At 36.0% G+C, this 17,330-nt stretch overlaps 1 protein-coding gene across 1 annotated transcript in view; it reads right to left on the reverse strand.

Annotated features, from left to right (window-relative positions):
• LOC111872254 (myosin heavy chain 95F) overlaps window positions 1–17,330 on the reverse strand; it is a 103,504-nt gene that overhangs the window by 28,563 nt on the left and 57,611 nt on the right. Inside the window, exons 3-11 of the mRNA XM_023865964.2 lie at window positions 17,011–17,084; window positions 15,958–16,087; window positions 14,785–14,949; window positions 11,018–11,280; window positions 5,855–6,004; window positions 4,706–4,965; window positions 2,992–3,149; window positions 1,750–1,914; window positions 404–627 (exon numbers count right to left, since the gene is read on the reverse strand). Coding sequence (XP_023721732.1) covers window positions 404–627; window positions 1,750–1,914; window positions 2,992–3,149; window positions 4,706–4,965; window positions 5,855–6,004; window positions 11,018–11,280; window positions 14,785–14,949; window positions 15,958–16,087; window positions 17,011–17,084 — 1,589 coding nt within the window. The remainder of the gene's footprint in view (window positions 1–403; window positions 628–1,749; window positions 1,915–2,991; window positions 3,150–4,705; window positions 4,966–5,854; window positions 6,005–11,017; window positions 11,281–14,784; window positions 14,950–15,957; window positions 16,088–17,010; window positions 17,085–17,330) is intronic.

The raw sequence follows: 17,330 nt of genomic DNA on the forward strand, positions 1-17,330 counted from the left end.
TCTAAAAGTATCTATTCCTATGAATGGCTCAAACCTTATCTACAAAAAAGTGTTATTACCTTTTCCTGGACAAATTCGATGACACACACTCAAAATACCTTTTACTATTTTATTTGAATTTCTTGGCTTCATTCACCTTTCCTAAATTCAATGCACTTTCTGTGATCAGCTATTGTCATTTCTTATAATTTAAAACTTCTGAGATAAATTTTTTCTCTAAACAATTAATTGCTTAATGTCCACATTTTGAATGGTAACTGCACTAAACATATCATTCTTTAGCGCACTTATCAGATTTGTTAGTGTTATGAACAGCATTCAAGAATGACAATGATTATTAGTGCTCACTGTTGTTATAGTGCTTATAATCACATAAATTATGCTAGTGTCCAAGGTGACTTACAGTCCTGTAACAGACTGCTCCAGCAAAATGTCTGATCATGAACCCTTCATTATCCCTTGTGTCACGGTGTGCTTTCAGCCGTGATGTTCTTGGAAGAGCTAGACGGAAGTGTCCTGCCCACTTTTGGTGAACTTCCATGGTGAAGTGTTCAGCACTGGGTTTTGGAAGCTTCGATTCCTCGTCCAGGATAGCAAAGATTCCAGTGCCCTTAGACTCTATCAAGTCTGCAAAATAAATCAGAGTTTCATAGCCATGTGATGTAAGAAAATTAAACAGTTCCAAAAGTGGGTATTCGAATTCATATTATGTAATAACTAACTCATTCCATGCAGAAAAGGCCTTCTCAAAAAGCTAACAGTCACTCAGCTGATCAAGAATTTCCCTGCCTTCTACAGAACCTGGAATTTCCTTACCATGTTCATAAGAGCCTGATAAATAAGCAACTAAATTTAAATTAATTGTAACAGAATTAATTATATTACCATTAATAAATCTTCAATATTATATTGCATCAATCCCTCCTTATGTTCCAGAGATGATGTAAGGTGAATGACAAGGTCAATTGTAAAATTAATTCAGAAGCAAAATGAAAGTTTAACAGGCATGCATTAAATAATTATGAGATTATATGTTATTTATTATGTGTATGAATTGGTTAATAGATAACTGTTATATATATCTGATTGTAGGAGAGTTTTCAAATCTGTCTCTCTCTCTCGATTTCAATTCTATTTTATAACATCAGAAGAACACATTAAACATAAAGCTATGGAATTCAATATCTCTTTTCATTTTCTTGAAGAAGTTTGTGACTGTTACATTCAGAAATTAATATTAATAAACAAGTAGCGATCTTGGAGAGAGAGGATGGAGTGATATCAACTGTATTGATCTGGCTCAGGAAAGGGACCAGTGGAGGACTCTTATGAACACAGTAATGAAACTTCAGGCTCCATAAAATGTTGGAAAATTCTTAAGTAGCTGAGTGACTAGCAGCTTCTTGAAGACTCAGCTCTGTAAGTTAGCTAAACAACAAAACAACAAGTAGCATTCTGTAACTCCTTCAGACCAACATATATCATACGAGTGTGTCTCATAAAGAAATCAAGAAATTATGATCATATATTACTTGTTTATTGTCATGCATATTGCATGCAATAACCATCACTCAAGTATCAAGCACACCAGCTACAACCTTTGTGAAAGATTACCACTATCAAAACATAGCACAATTGAGTTCCCTCAATCAAGATGAAACAAAAGTGCATAATATTAACAAATTTTGGTACCAATTTACAGTTTACAATCTACCAATATTTAATATTTTTAATCTAATTTGTATTTACCAATGCAGTCCTGATTGTCTCTAAACTCTATCTTTGGGACTTGCAGGGCCTCTCTCTGATAGAGATCCTGTTCATCCTTCAGGATCCTCTCATTGAAAAATTGCTGTAACTTCTCATTGCAGTAGTTGATACAGAACTGCTCAAAACTGTTAACTGTGAAATATTCTGCAAAAATAAGTATAATTACCTGAAGGCATTCCAGTGCTAAAATAAGGAAATCATGCAAAATTCCAAGCTCTAAAACAACTGTGCTTTTCAATTCAAAATACAGATATGCTTACATCAGTTTGGAACTAGTTACCAGCCATATAAACTATTATGATGACACTATTCTAACTATTCTAAAATATTCTAAAAATAAAAATATAAGATTACATGTTGATGTTGAGAAAATGACTGGAAATTAATAACAGTATATTATAGAGGAAAATATAAACTTCTTATGTATGGTCATATTTTCAGTTGCCAAAAGTGTGAGTTACATATTCTGAGCAGGTACTTAATACATGAAGAAAATGATTTTTTTATAGAATTTGATTCTTTAAACCTACTATATATTCAGGGTATAACTGAAAGATGCAGACAAATATTGGGTAAGGGTCCAAATCACAAATCATGAAAATGTGTCCACAGCAACATGCACCCAGAAACATTTCATTTGTGAGCTATGGTTGACAGACTACAATTATAACAAGTTCTGAAAATGTCCACCATGAGATTCAATGCATTTCTCAACATGTCTCATTATGGACCTCCACATCCACTCAAATATGCTGGCATAGTTGCAGATAGTCTGACAGGCATCCATCATGCGATGGTCAAGTGCTTTTACAATGTCAACAGGAGCTGCATACACAAGGGTTTTTAGGTGTCCCCACAGGTATTAATCCAGAGGATTCAAATCTGGCAAGCACAGAGGCCCTGCAGGCAGTTATTAATCTGCTAGAAAGACATGAGCCATCAAATTTAATAACAATAGCCGAATGGTCATGACAGTATTCTTTCAGCTACAACTCACAAATTAAATGTCTCCAGACACAAGCTGATATGGACATCACTGTGTACCATTCACATGAAATTCACTTAATTCACATAAATCAGGAGATACCTGTGCTTTGACTCCTTTGTTGTCTTTAGTTCTATAAACAAACATATGCTCAATCAGATAATTATTTTTTCAACACATTTCTCAAAGCAAGAAATATCAAAATCATTTAGTTGTGAGAGAAATATTTATCATACCAAACCCAGCAATATCCAAGACCCCAATGTAATAACTTGATGCTTTGAAGGGGATTGATTTGTTGATGCGTTGAACAATGTAATCAAACAGATTACTGTAAAGAGCTTTGGCAAGAGCATCTCTTGCATTGTTGGCTTCATATACCTTTAGTGGAACCCTGAAAGCGAGTAGGAAACAATACATTGAACAATACAAGTAACAAGGATCAATTCTGATATTTAAAGTAACTTCTATAATGCTAGCAAAATATGCATGTCAGCAATGTTCTGAACTTCCCTCATTGCATTTACTACAAGCTTCATCAATATCCCCGCTGACATCCATCACATCTTTTAAGCAATTCCAAACAGAAAGTGCTTCATTTATTACATCAGAATATTAATAATTTATTACTTGTGGTCATAAAACAGGTTGCAGACTCTACTACCTTCTGATTTTCAGAAAAGGTTATGAGACAGGGCACTGAAAATTTCATCAGATAAAACATCCTGTGTCTTATTTAATTTGTATGAAAGTCAAAAATAATATACAGCATTCCTAAACATTTGCTACATGGTATCATTTTCTAACAAAGATCATAACACAAGTGCCACTTCACTGGATACCTGATGCAACTAACTTGAGTTTCTTGGAGCTAAATTTAGTGAAATATGTCAGAAAAAATCAGTTAAACTGAAATTCCATATCACAGAAATGTTTTGGTTGCCAAAAACAACAATCATCTTCTTGAAATATAAAATTACTGATGTTAAAAAAATATGTTCCAGGTTTTATTGAAACTAGTTCTTTTATTTTCACAGACTTGTTTTTGAAAACTTTTAAGGTCCTTAATCAAGGACTGAAGTGCTTTCACCCTGTGCCAGAGTATTAAGTTTGAAAACAGGACTATAACCAATCTACATTTCTGCTTGCAATGTTAAACCCTATTATATGACAAAGTAAATACTTTATGAATGTGGGCAGCACAGGCCTCCAGTGTATCTTGGAGTTAGGATAATCTACAGCCATCATCATCTTCTTCTTCAACTACCACATTTTTATCATCTGCCAATAATGGAATCTGCTTGTTAAGTGACTCCCATTAACACGAACAAATATACTCTAAAGCTGCAAAGGCTGGCAAAAGTGTGCAAACTGAATCATAGCAAAGTTCTGCCAGCATTGGGGCAGTGGAAAACAGCATACCTGGTAATGTTACAAGCATTCTGGAACATAATATTTGATGTAGACTTGCTTTGTAAAACAATATGTACGAATAATGACCCGAGATAAATGAGATGGGATATGGCTGCAGTTATGGTGGATTTTTATCTGTATACATTGTGATCACTAGTTGGAAGCCAGCCATGTCAGTAAAATGTCAGTAAAATGTCAGTAAAATGTCATTTAATCCAATATCTCTGGGGAGAGGCTTAAAAGGGTTTTGCTTCATATCAGCTGTTACTAGGGCTCTGCAGTGGGCTAGTATGAGAGTCAACTTGTTGTGTTTATTTCCCACTAGGAGAGTAACCACAAAGAAATGAATATCATAGATAGGCATTCGGCTGTGAATAATCTTCAGGTATAATATTTTACAGCTGTGTGCTCTACAAGTGAAGTCTGACACAATGACTTCAAAGGACCATTATATGTATACTATTATGATACTGATTACTGGGAGAATCAAAGTCAGTTCTCTTTAGTGGGCACAGACATCCCTGCTGCTCAACTCACATAATAACTGTGCCTTTCAGACCTCCACGGCTTGACTGCATGACCCTGGATACAAGTGCCTGCCGTAGCTCTCCTGGATCCACTCCCATTAGTTTGGCTGCTATTGACAGAGATTTCTCAGAGCTACCACATACTTGGCACCCGCCTTTTGTGTCCTCAGGGTTGTCTTCAAAAGCAACATTTCCCAAGTGAAGTACTGAGGCTACCATGGTATAGATGTTAAGCCGCTCAGCATCACTCAGACCCAATCGGCCCAATGCCTACAACAGGAAAAAACCAGGTAACTATAATATATTAAGAACAAAAGAAAACAGCTACTGTCAGCAATGACACGTGGTATGACATAATGCTGAATACCTTATTTACAACAAGTTAAGATGGTGCTGGAAGAAGCAGTTGTGGTATCTTAAGGCAGCTGCTTTTAGGAACTGAAGAAATTCCCCTAAGTCTCTTAAGAAGCTAATCATGTGACCGTGACTTAATGGGCTCTACAGGGTGTCCCAGGAGGAATGTGCCAAACTTCGGGAGGGTGTTCCTTATGTTAAAGTATGCCGATATAACCAAAAACACCTATGTCCAAAGTTGAACGGTTACGGAGATAATGGCCAGAGAAGTGTCAAACTTTGACCGGGGTTACACACTTGTTGATTACAAAATAGATATTAAAACTGGCAGGAATATGTGGATTCTGTAACGTTAATAATGTACGTAACATCAAACTAACTTGTGAGTGACATGAAGCCATAAAATTGAAGTACAAAAAACTCGCATGCCATCTCAAAGTTGTCGTTAAGAGTTCCAAGCACTGTACATGACACATGAATGGTAAGCGATGACGTAACGTGCTGACTGCGCGTTCTGATAAAGCCAACTCCATAAGCACGGATAGGATGAATCACGGCAGTCAAGGACAAACAGAGATAATTCCTCTCAGCTGATAGGTATAATCCATGGACCCGCTAGAAGACCACACTTTTCTCGGGCCATTANCGCAGAATATTTACATACAATTTTTTTCAATGGATCTTGAAAAACAAATATGGTGATCTGAAAAGAATTAATGTGTCTCAGAATAGGCAGATACAATTATATACAATAGTCCTATTACAGTATAAGCCAGGTTACAATGCAGACATAGCCCAGACTCACATTATCCATATTAGTGAAGTCCTCTATATCATCCAGCATGGTATCTCGAAGACCTCCTTTCATCAGATGACTCTGGCTCTTCTGACTGTTGTTCAGTTTCTTCTCAGAGACACTGGTAGTAAAATACTGAGTGCACCCACTGTTTAAATACTATTCAAGAGGAAAAAAAATCAATATTATATTTATTCAAAGAAGTGAAATTAATACGGCATATAATAATATTGTACTCACACTCTCATGGAGCTGAGCCCTTCCTGAGAATCCGCCAATTGTGCAGCTACTATAGAACTTCCCAGCATTTTATGGAACTTGAAGGTTCATTACTGTGTTCACAAGAGCCCTTCCACTGGTCCCTTCTTAAACCAGATCACTCCAGTACATACCACCCCAACCAATCTATCTAAGAACCATTTTAATATTATCCACCCACCTATATCTTGGTCTTCCTAGTGGTCTCTTTCTTTCTGGCTTTCCAACCAAATATCCTACATGCATTCCTCGTCGCTCCATTCATGCTACATGACCTGCCAATCTCACCCTCCTTGACTCGATCATGCTAATTATACTTGAAGAAGAGTACAAGTTATGAACCTCCTCATTATGCAGTTTTCTCCAACTATCAGTCACTTCATCTCTCTTTGGTCCAAATATTCTCTTCAATCTCTTGTTCACAAACACCCTCAGTCTATGTTCATCCCTTAATGTCAGAGACCAAGTTTCACACCAATAAAGAACCACGGGCAAAATTATAGTCTTGCATATTCTAATTTCTATGTTTTTAGACAGCAGATGAGAAGACAAAAGGTTCTAGACTGAACGGTAGCAAGTAATGCTCGAATTCAGTCTCCTCTTAATTTCCTCCTGAATCAGGTTTAATTTGTTATAGTCGTTCCAAAATATCTGAACTGGGCTACATTTTCAAAACATCTGTTACCTATCTTTATGTCATGATTTTGTCCTGCATTCTGGTGATGGGACAGCAATATATACTTAGTTTTCTCTGTGTTTACTTATAGACCAACCCCCTTCTAGAATCAATTAAAGTTTGTTTGTTTTTCTTTATGTATCCATACACTTATCACCCAGTAGATTCAAATCATCAGCACAGACCAACAGATTATGTCAGTTACACCTGGTTTCCCTGGGCCTTCTTAATGGCATACTAATCTCCATGACCTATAGTCTGCAAGCGAATTATACCAACCGAGCAACCACCGCTTTTCGGCGAAGTTAGAGCCAACTTTTGTGGATAGAGGGCATCACGTGGTCAGTGCAACAAATCCCCAGGGCCGTTAATCTCGGTTTTCTAGACTGGACTTAATGGCATATGCTAAAGCAAATTTTAAAAGCAATGATGATAAAACATCTCCTTGTTTTAGACCATTCTGGATAGGAAAATTATCAGACAAATGTTTACCTATATGGAATTTGCGTTTCATTTAAACACATTTTAATCAGCCTAACTAGTTTTATGGGTATCCCAAACTCTAAAAGAGCAAATTTTAAAAGCAATGACGATAAAACTTCTCCTTGTTTTAGACCATTCTGGATAGGAAAATTATCAGACAAATATTTACCTATATGGCTTTTCGTTTCATTTAAATGCATTTTAATCAGCCTAACTAGTTTTATGGGTACCCCAAACTCTAACAGAATATTTTACAATACTTCCCTCCTAACTGAATCATAGACTTTCCTGAAGTCTACAGGTAGGTGATATACTGTCTCATTGTACTCCCATTGTGTAACAGTGTAAACAACACAGCAAGCCACGAACAAACATGTACAATACTAAGAATCTCCTTTCTCAAGATAGACAGGCGGCACAAGATCAGCCACCTCCAAGAAAAACAGTAGGAGAATTGACACGAATCTGCATGGTTTATAACTTTTAATCTTAAACAACAAAGTTTTAAAAAACTTTAAAAATTTTAATACCAGGAAGACTTCTGTGACTGAAAATTCAACATTGTGTACATTGTGCAGTTCAGACATTATATGTGTATGTAATAATTTAACACCTATTGTAATAGTAGTTTCCGGAAAAAGTATTGATGCCCTCTGAGGATGATCCACAGGGCTTGAAACATGTAAGGGTGATGAGTTTTCAAGTGATAAAACTTAAATAGTCACACTGGACGGTGTTGTTTTCATCTTTGTAATTGTTAGTGTGATGGACCAGAATGAAACAAATCAAATGCAAAAGATCTTATCAGTAGTTGATCTGTTAAGTCAAAACCCACAGTGATTATTATATATGGACTTAATCTTGAAAGAAGAATATTGGATAATATTTTGTATGAAATTTATAGCAGTGATATCCCACGATAATTACTACAGTCAGTTTCATCACCCACCTTGTGAACTGGCAAAATAACAGACTCCTTCCACTGATCAGGCAATTCTTCCTTATTCCAAATAACATTAACTTATAGGTCTTAGTACATAATATTTCACCTCCTGCTGGAATAAGTTCTGCAGGAATTTGATCACTACCTGGCGATTTATACTGTTTCAATTTTGCAATAGCAATTTGAACCTCAAAAGGACTAGGATTATGTAATAATAGTTCAGCTGTATGTCTTTGTATCTGCCTGACATCACTGACCCTATGTACATTCAATAACTAAGGGAAGTAGTTCTTCCACCTACTCAAAATCTTGTGGGAATCTGCAAGCAGATCATCATTCTCATCCTTCACTAAATTACATCTAGGTGGGTGACCCCACTTAAAGTCATTTATTCCTCTATACTGGTCTCTAATGATATTGTTCTTACTGCTCGTTGCAAACTCATCTATTTTGTCTTTCAGAAATTCCCTCTCTTCATTCATGGTGTGCCTCCTGGTTTTACATCATATATTGTCCAGATTAGCCCATTTATTTTGCTTGGATCCTGTAACCACAGCAATCTGGCTTGTTTCCTTTGGTCTAATAATTTTGAGCATCCTTCACTTAATCATGGCTTATGTTTCTTCTGTTCATAATAACCTAGACTCTCTTGGCATAAATTTTGATATTCTCTCTGACAGTTTCCCAAGCTCTATTAATATCCACCTCAATGTCTAAATTCCCAAAAACTGCAAACCTATTTTAGATTTCAACATGATACTGCTCTTTATCCTCTACCTCATTTAATTTCTTGAGATTTAAGCTCTCCATATGAACTCTGTGTGTTGTTCGTTTACTCAGTGCCAATCTCTCTTTAACTTTTGCAACCATCAGACAGTGGTCAGTATCACAATCTGCTGCCCTGAATGGTTGTACATTAAGTATACTACAATGCCCTCTCCTATCCATCAAAATATTGTCAATTTAGTTGTGTTTTTCCATCAGGAGATGTCCAAGTAAATTTATGAATGTTATGATGTGGGAATATCATACTTTTGACAGTAAGATTTTTGGATGTGGCAAAGTTTACTACTGTAACTTCCACATCATTCCTAATTTTGTGTAAAATCTCATTCCTAACTGTTAGTTTGAAAATGTCTTCCCTACCTACTTTGGCACTGAAATCTCCTAAATGTGGAGAACAATAAAAGTACAATAATAAAACTGACAAGAAAGCAAAGACTACTTTCTTATAGTATCTTATCACACATCTTACATGCCCTTTATTTAGATGGTGCCCACAGTTTAGAAAAACACCATATAACATGTAAAAACGTTTAAAATGATATCAAGCTCACAAGACAGTCCTATAGTTACATCATATCCATTCATTCATTTCCTTTATTTTCCATATGTCCATACAGGTAACAAACCTAGGATGTGGAAATGGTCACTATGGCAACTGTACAATTTACAACACATGATGAAAGATGTTGGATTATAACAAAATGAAACCTATGACATCTACTGCAGTGCAAGTCTCAGCTGATCATTCAGCTCCATTTAATACCAAAAAGGAGACTCTATTGAGATTTGGAGATTTACTTCATGTTTATGGTGTTCTTTTTCAGGCACAGAAGTATGTTTACCTTTATCCATAATAATTACCATCACAATACACCTGCTTAATTTAACAGATTATATAATACTTCATATTCAATAAGTATTGCACATAGAAAACTGTTAAATAATTTTAAATTTATTCTTAATTGTTAATGAAGAGAGGCTGAAGAGGATAGAAAATCAGAACAACTGTTCAGTTTCCTCAAGATAAACATTTACTAAGGGCAATAAAAATATGCACTTAAATGATGACTAGGCACTTCTTCGTTTGGCGTTTGGTTTCTGAATTAACACAACAACCATCAAAATCTCATTCACATCTCACTGTGTATAATGAGTTTATTAGTCTTACGATGTCTGGCAATAAAGTTCGCAAACTTGCTAACTTTCTTTTAACTGGTCTAGGAGGGAATTTTTTTTTCTTGTCTCAATTCTTGAAATGTTTCCAAATTAGAGTCTGAATTTTGTCATGAACTGCAAAAGTAATTTTTGCTCATGCCTAAAATTGAATATATTAAGTGTTGAAACTGCACTGAGAATGGCATAGATAGCAAGGGCTGTAAAAGATCAAGAACTGATACGATAGATAGACTCAGGGTGGTGTGAGATCACAAGAAGACAACCTTCTAGACCGCAGTGGTGCACATAGGAGTGAGTTCATATTGTGTACCACAGAAGTTACAACAATTATGTAAATTAAGGGTGAACTATGTTATCTGTCACATGCTATTAAAATTAATCAATCAATAAAAAGAAGCTCCATACTTTTTAGCAGTGATGAATGAGGTGTATAATTTACACTTATAAAATTTAAAGCATTTGCATAAAGTTATCTGTTTTAAAATTCACATTCACACTTTAATATAAATCTTAACCTACGTATGACATAGAGCTTATGTATTATTTCTTACAACTTTCTCCATATTTCAAATATGATAAATGTGTAGTAACTTAACAGCTTAGGACAGAGTCCAGTGGAAGGGTATTTTAAACATTATAATGAACCTTTAGGATCCATGAGAGGTGGGGAATTACTTGAATAGGTGAGTAACTATTAACTTTCCTAGAAGGATTTTGATCCATTGAATTTGTTAGCATAAGCTTTAATTGAATTCTATGTATCACTGAACTGAATTGTTATGCATGCGCAAATTGATTTCAACTTGAGCAAAGGAAGAGAACAATCAGATGATATGAAGACTAAACTTACATGAAAATCATCAGGTTTGGTGATGCTGAGCTGTTCTCGAAGTTTGTCAGGTGCCCCAGCACACAGGAGATAGAACACGTGATAGTTACGTTCATGTTCACTCTGTCGACAGATACGTGACTTTTCTAACAGATAATGGGAGATGAACCCACCCACCACCTGGCAGCGGCTATCAAAGTGTACCTCTATGAACTTGCCAAAACGACTACTATTGTTGTTCCGTGTTGTTTTGGCATTACCAAATGCTTCCATGACAGGATTTGCTAAAATGAACAGAGTTATAAATATGAAGAAAGTCGTCTTCTGGGTTTAGGTGCCTAAACCCAGAAGATGACTTTCTTCATAGTCATTGCCGTGAAACCCTCAAAACTTACAGAGTTATAAATAATTTAATTTAATTTAATTTAATTTAATTTAACAAAATTCTTTACTGTAATAAACCAGAATTTGGGAGTTGACTTCATAGCACTCAATACAGGAGGAGAAGAATTTTGTTAAATTTTAGCATCCTGTTGCACTGATTTAAGTTCATGATTTGTTTANAGACGGATTAAACAAATCATGGAGAAGAATTAGTATCATATTTTAGCATCCCAATGCACTGAGACATTATCCTTATTATTAAAGCACCCATAAATAATGCACTAGTAAGACATACACAAGAGAAACACGACACACAAATACCACAATAGCCACAAAATAATACAACGACAGCATTCCAGTCATGAGATAAAAACTAAACAATGATGTGCATAGGAGCACGGAGGACAAGTGAACAGTGCAGTGGTCTCCCCCCAAAAAATGAAAAATTTCCTGAGGATGGCCCTTGTTCAGCCGAAACATGTTGTAAACTGAAAAAAACATATGTAAAACTAGAGACATTTTAGTAATTTGATAATCACTTTTAATGCATAAGTTATATTTCTAGTGTCCTAATGACATTTTAATGATTCTAACATCATAAAGTATTAAAGTTACATTTTTGTGAGAAACATATTGTAGAAGTCTTGTATACTGTTGCAATATTGATGGGTGCTTTAATAATAATGAGATGAAATGGGATGAAGAAAATGAAGAAACAGAGGAGGGAGAAAAGAAGGAGGAATGTAATAATGAGACAATGAGAATTTTTCCTTTTACTGTTCTAAGATCTGTTACTATTTTGAAATTTTGCATACATTTAAACATGGTGTGATATGAAAGAAATAAGAAAGAAATATCACTTGTATACACAAAACTAGTTATTCTGAAATTATTAACCAAAGTGTCATGAATCCATCCTTGAAGAATACAGTCTAGCTATTTCTAATTATATCATATTACAATACTCTCAAAGAGATAGCAAATGATGTCACCAGAAAATTGAAGTTTTATTAAATTAGCTTATTCTGAACTTACAGAGTAAAGCATTTGCAACACACATAACTCATACAGTTGAAGTTCCAGTACACTTATCAAGGTTGGTAGAGTTTATGGATTATTCTAAATATGAACATACAAAAATCATGTAAACATACTTTCACCTAAACCTGTTGCTAGGCAAAGCCCATAAAACAAATGAGATAAGAGCCATTGCTAAGCAGCAGCCAGTATGCCAACAGACTGAGTAATTATCACGTGGGAACCCCAACAGACAATACACAACACCAGGAGAGCCATTGCCATTCTAGCATAAGGTATATAAGACAGGCAGGATCTGCTTTGCAAAGCCTGAATTGACAGAGGACTTGTACATAGTGCCACACAGAGAATTTTCAGTAACATGCTACATGTGTGATATGTATACTTAATGAGAGGAGTTGAAATGAAAAAGTACCTGGTCATGATTCTCAAGGGGCTTAACACCAAGACAACTGGGTGTTGATAAAACCCACCAGTCATAAAGTAACTTTGACTTTTGGGCATATACGTGTATATATGTATATGATACGCACCAAACACCTGGTGTCTATCTAGGACTCCCTGCTGATGACACCTATATATATGCGACAGACTGCAAGGAGAGTTATGTTCTCAGAAAGCTTCAGTGTGGTCTCACTGCTATTGAGATGAGGTGCGAATGTCGGAACATAAAACTCAATGAAGATAAGACTCGGGCCATCTACTTTACTCATAGACTTAGGTCCCCTGAGGCTCATCTTGCACTAAATGGACAGAATGTCCCCTTATGTCAGTCATGTAAAATATCAGGGTCTAATCTTTGATAAGAGAATTACATGAAGACTGCACCCAGAGATGACTCAAGCCAAGGCCTTCAGAACATTTATTAAAATCTGTTCTCTATTAAAAAATGAATGTTTAAGCGCCAACATTAAACTTATTAAACTGATCATATCAGTAATGACCAGGGCCCAGATTTGGTGACATGTCAACTTTTTTTCCTTGTATCCTATGCGATGCTCTTAAATATATAAATCTCGGATATGACCTGCTGGTTACGGAAATGTAAATTTTATAGGTAATCTTTTGTCATTTTTTGACATTTTTAAGTTTAGGGTCATCTTTTCATTTTGGGGGTAATTTTGGGAGCTTCTGAGGGTATTTCTTGTCATTTTTGGCCACTTTAGGGAATTTTTCTTCATATGTTTTCTGAAATGTGAATAATATGGAAACAAAGTGTTCTTTCTCCTTCTCCTAAGCGCTCTCTACAAAGGCCATAGTATACATTAATAGGTTGTATTCCTGGCCCATCCTTTCAGTTCGTTTCGCGGAAGTCCTGACAATACACATCATAAAACAGGGTACGGCGATGACTACTCACACTGCGGCTCTTTGTACAAAGCAATTTGCTTAGTTACACATATTTCTAGTCGGAATCTTTTACTTCATATGACATTGTTGTTCAATTAAACTCCTTCCATCTTCAGTTCCTCGCCCTTGACTGTACAGATAAAGATACAGTTGACAAAAGGTTCTCAGTGACAAAAGTACAGTCCTGTGTTGCGCTAGAGTCATTAATATTAGCACGACGACAAAAGCAAAGCCAACTAAATCGTGTCATTTAAAGCAATTTGTAGCTGAGTTTGGAAATGATATATTTTCAACTGACAGTGACATTTTATACTGCAAGATATGTGACACAAAAGTAGCGGCAGAAAAAAGATTCACGGTACAGCAACATATCGGCCGCGACAAGCATATACGAGCAGTGCAAATTTCGAACACAAAGAAATCTGTGCAAATGTTACTGCAACAGTGTTCATCTGAAGGCGGAAATAAGTCATCGGATTTTTTCAGAGATCTGTGTGATGCTCTGGCGTCTGCAAATATTCCGTTTTGGACTCTGAACAATGGAAAACTGAAAAAATTTCTGGAAGTAAACTGTGGTCTTTCCACCCCTGATGAATCCACATTCAGGAAGAACTACCTTTCCCAGTGTTACAACAGTATCTTGGAAATGATTAGGAAGAAGATTTTCATTTCTACTGATGAGACCTGCAATATGGAGGCTCGCTACATGGCAAACGTCATCATTGGAACCTTGGAAACTGGCGGACCAGGTGAAGTGTTTCTGCTTACGAGTGAGGTGCTAGAATCCATTAATCATTCCACAGTTTGTAAACTCCAAACCTCTCACACATTCACACTATTTTAATTCTTAACTTCTAACAGTATGACACATGTTAGGTGTAGGTACGTTTACATCCCATGTCTGTAGCACATTTTCTTAAAATACCAGATGATGGACAAAGTCCGAAAACCCAGTAATCTGAGACCCTTTTATTTGCTTGCTACATGGCTTTCAGAATACTGCATACCTTACTTACCATCTAAGATTTTCTGTTCAATGGGTCCAGCAGTTGTTCCCCAGAGCTCACACAAATAGCGTAACAAGTATTTGGTTGATTCTGTTTTTCCTGCTCCAGACTCTCCAGATACTATAATTGACTGAGACTGCTTCATGACTTTCATGTCACGAAATGACTTGTCCGCTGTGAAAATATTTTTGTCAGTCAGTCTCATTGCTTAACACTATCCACACATTCAATGAACTCCATCCAACATTTGCAAGAAAACCTGTTTCAGCTCAGTGTCAAAATGAATCTGACAATCTAATTAAAGAAACTTAACTTCATTCTACTTCATTATGACATATTCACATGAGAGCGCTCTGCTGAACAATGTCCAATATTAGTAAAAATATATTCTATTTTAATACTGGACTGGGAATGATAGCCTTAAACCTCAAAATAAATTTAGTTTGGTAGGGTGTCATGTAAAAATGATGTTGGAGTATACAAACCTATTAAGGTACCTCATTTGAACATATAACTACTTTTATTGAAACATGCTATAAGTGCCCATACTCAGATGAAGAACAGAAACTTCAGCTAGTGCTATATATAGGATACACACCAACAACTACCTCACATCATTTTTCTCAGTCCTGGTGTACTATTCATATATGTGACGTGACAATTTTATAGCTTTTCATACAAAAGTATACATAACAAAATTTTTCAAAATCATTAAGAAAATGATTTTTAAAGGACTGTGAAATTCATTGAAGGGATGAAGGGTCTGTACTGTTAACGACTGCTTGTCAATATAGCTTAGCCAGCATAGTGACTAGGCTATCAGCTGAATGAGTTCTGAGTCAGGGTTTGCTTCTCAGGGCGCTCCTTCCCTTTGGCAACTAGCACTCTTCCTTGTAGGAGTAAAATTACCAGGCACGAAATCAGCCACTCGCTTCCACATAATGGTGAGGTTATGAATTGCTGTAGCAATGCCTCTGTTCGCCCAAAATGTCTTCATTGCACATAGCATAATTTAACAACTTTACCTGATCATACTAAATTACTTACTTTTGTTCCCTGTCTTGTAACTAAAACACAAATTTAAGTTACCTTAATGATGTTAAAACCAGTTTACATTCTGAAAAAATATATACTATTCAATTGTGTTTAAATTACAATTTTTTACTATTGAGTCATACATACCAATAGAAAAAACATGAGGAGGAAGAACACCCAGAGATTTTCCCTGATAGCTCTTGATTGTTTTAGAAGAATACAAATCTTTAATTTCACAGTATGGGTTGACAGCGATTAGAATGTTGGCTACAAATGTCTGTAAAGAAAAGTCAATGAATCAAGAGTAACTTGTCTCATGCCTATTCACTGTCACAATGAAATTTAATGAATGAAGTCCCTTCACACAGTTACCTGCATTAATATGCCCAAGATGACTTCACTGTATTTGTTCACTGTAATGGTTTAATATCTTATACAGGACTACTATCAATGATTCATTCGTTTTTAAAACGTTATATTTTCCAAAGTATTAGACGTACAAATATGATTCTTATATAAAAAGAACCGTAAACTCACTAAGTTTGTATTATGTTTACCAGTTGGCATCAGAAGTTCAGTGCCTTTACAAAATGGCGACAAAGCAATAAAAAAGTTTTTGTTTGTTGGAATATGCGAGATGTTCGTCTGTTATAGCAGTGCAACGCACGTTCAAAAGAGAGTACGGAAAAGAACCGCCATGTAAACAAAACATTTTGCGGTGGTATCGGCAATGTTCGTCGCTATCTAAACAGCGAACTTCGGCATCGCTAGATTGGTCGTGTCGGCGAGGATGACGTAGGTCTGTTCACTTGGCCCTCCAGATCACCTGTTCTAATGCCTTGTGACTTCTTCCTTTGGGGGTACATTAAGGATCGTGTTTACATACCCCCACTGCCAAGAACACTAGTAGAGCTGAGGGAACGCATCGATGCTGCAGTGATGACCATTGACAGGATGATGCTACAAAATGTGTGGAACGAGCTCGACTACCGCCTGGACATGTGTCGTGTGACCCAAGGGGCACACATAGAACATTTGTAGAGTGTGAAGAAGACATGGTGAGTTTACGGTTCTTTTTATGTATCAATCATATTTGTATGTGTATTGCTTTGGAAAATATAGCGTTTTAAAAACGAATGAATCACTTATAGTAGCCCTGTATAATATTTATTATGCTACTAGAAACAAATGATTACTCACATAAATCTTGTCTTTCTTGTATCGAGTGCGGATGTTGCTCAGTAAAGTAGCTGGATTGAGATACATTAAGGCACCTAGAACAATTAGTTTCAGTTAATAATATGCTTGCAGCTATTACAAATTATCCAGTCCTTCATGCCTATCAACCAGTGTGACTGATGCTTAGCAAAAGTATTTCAGAAAGTATTGCTTGTGAAATTTTTGTGATGCACTCTCTATTGTCAACCTTACTAGCCTGATTCCCGAGAAGAAAAGAAAAAGTCTGACCGGGCTCTGAATGTGTCTTGAAACAACTGATCAAATTTCATGAAACAACACAA

The sequence above is a fragment of the Cryptotermes secundus genome, unplaced genomic scaffold (assembly GCF_002891405.2).
Source record: "Cryptotermes secundus unplaced genomic scaffold, Csec_1.0 scaffold941, whole genome shotgun sequence".
Classification (NCBI taxonomy): Eukaryota; Metazoa; Arthropoda; class Insecta; order Blattodea; family Kalotermitidae; genus Cryptotermes; species Cryptotermes secundus.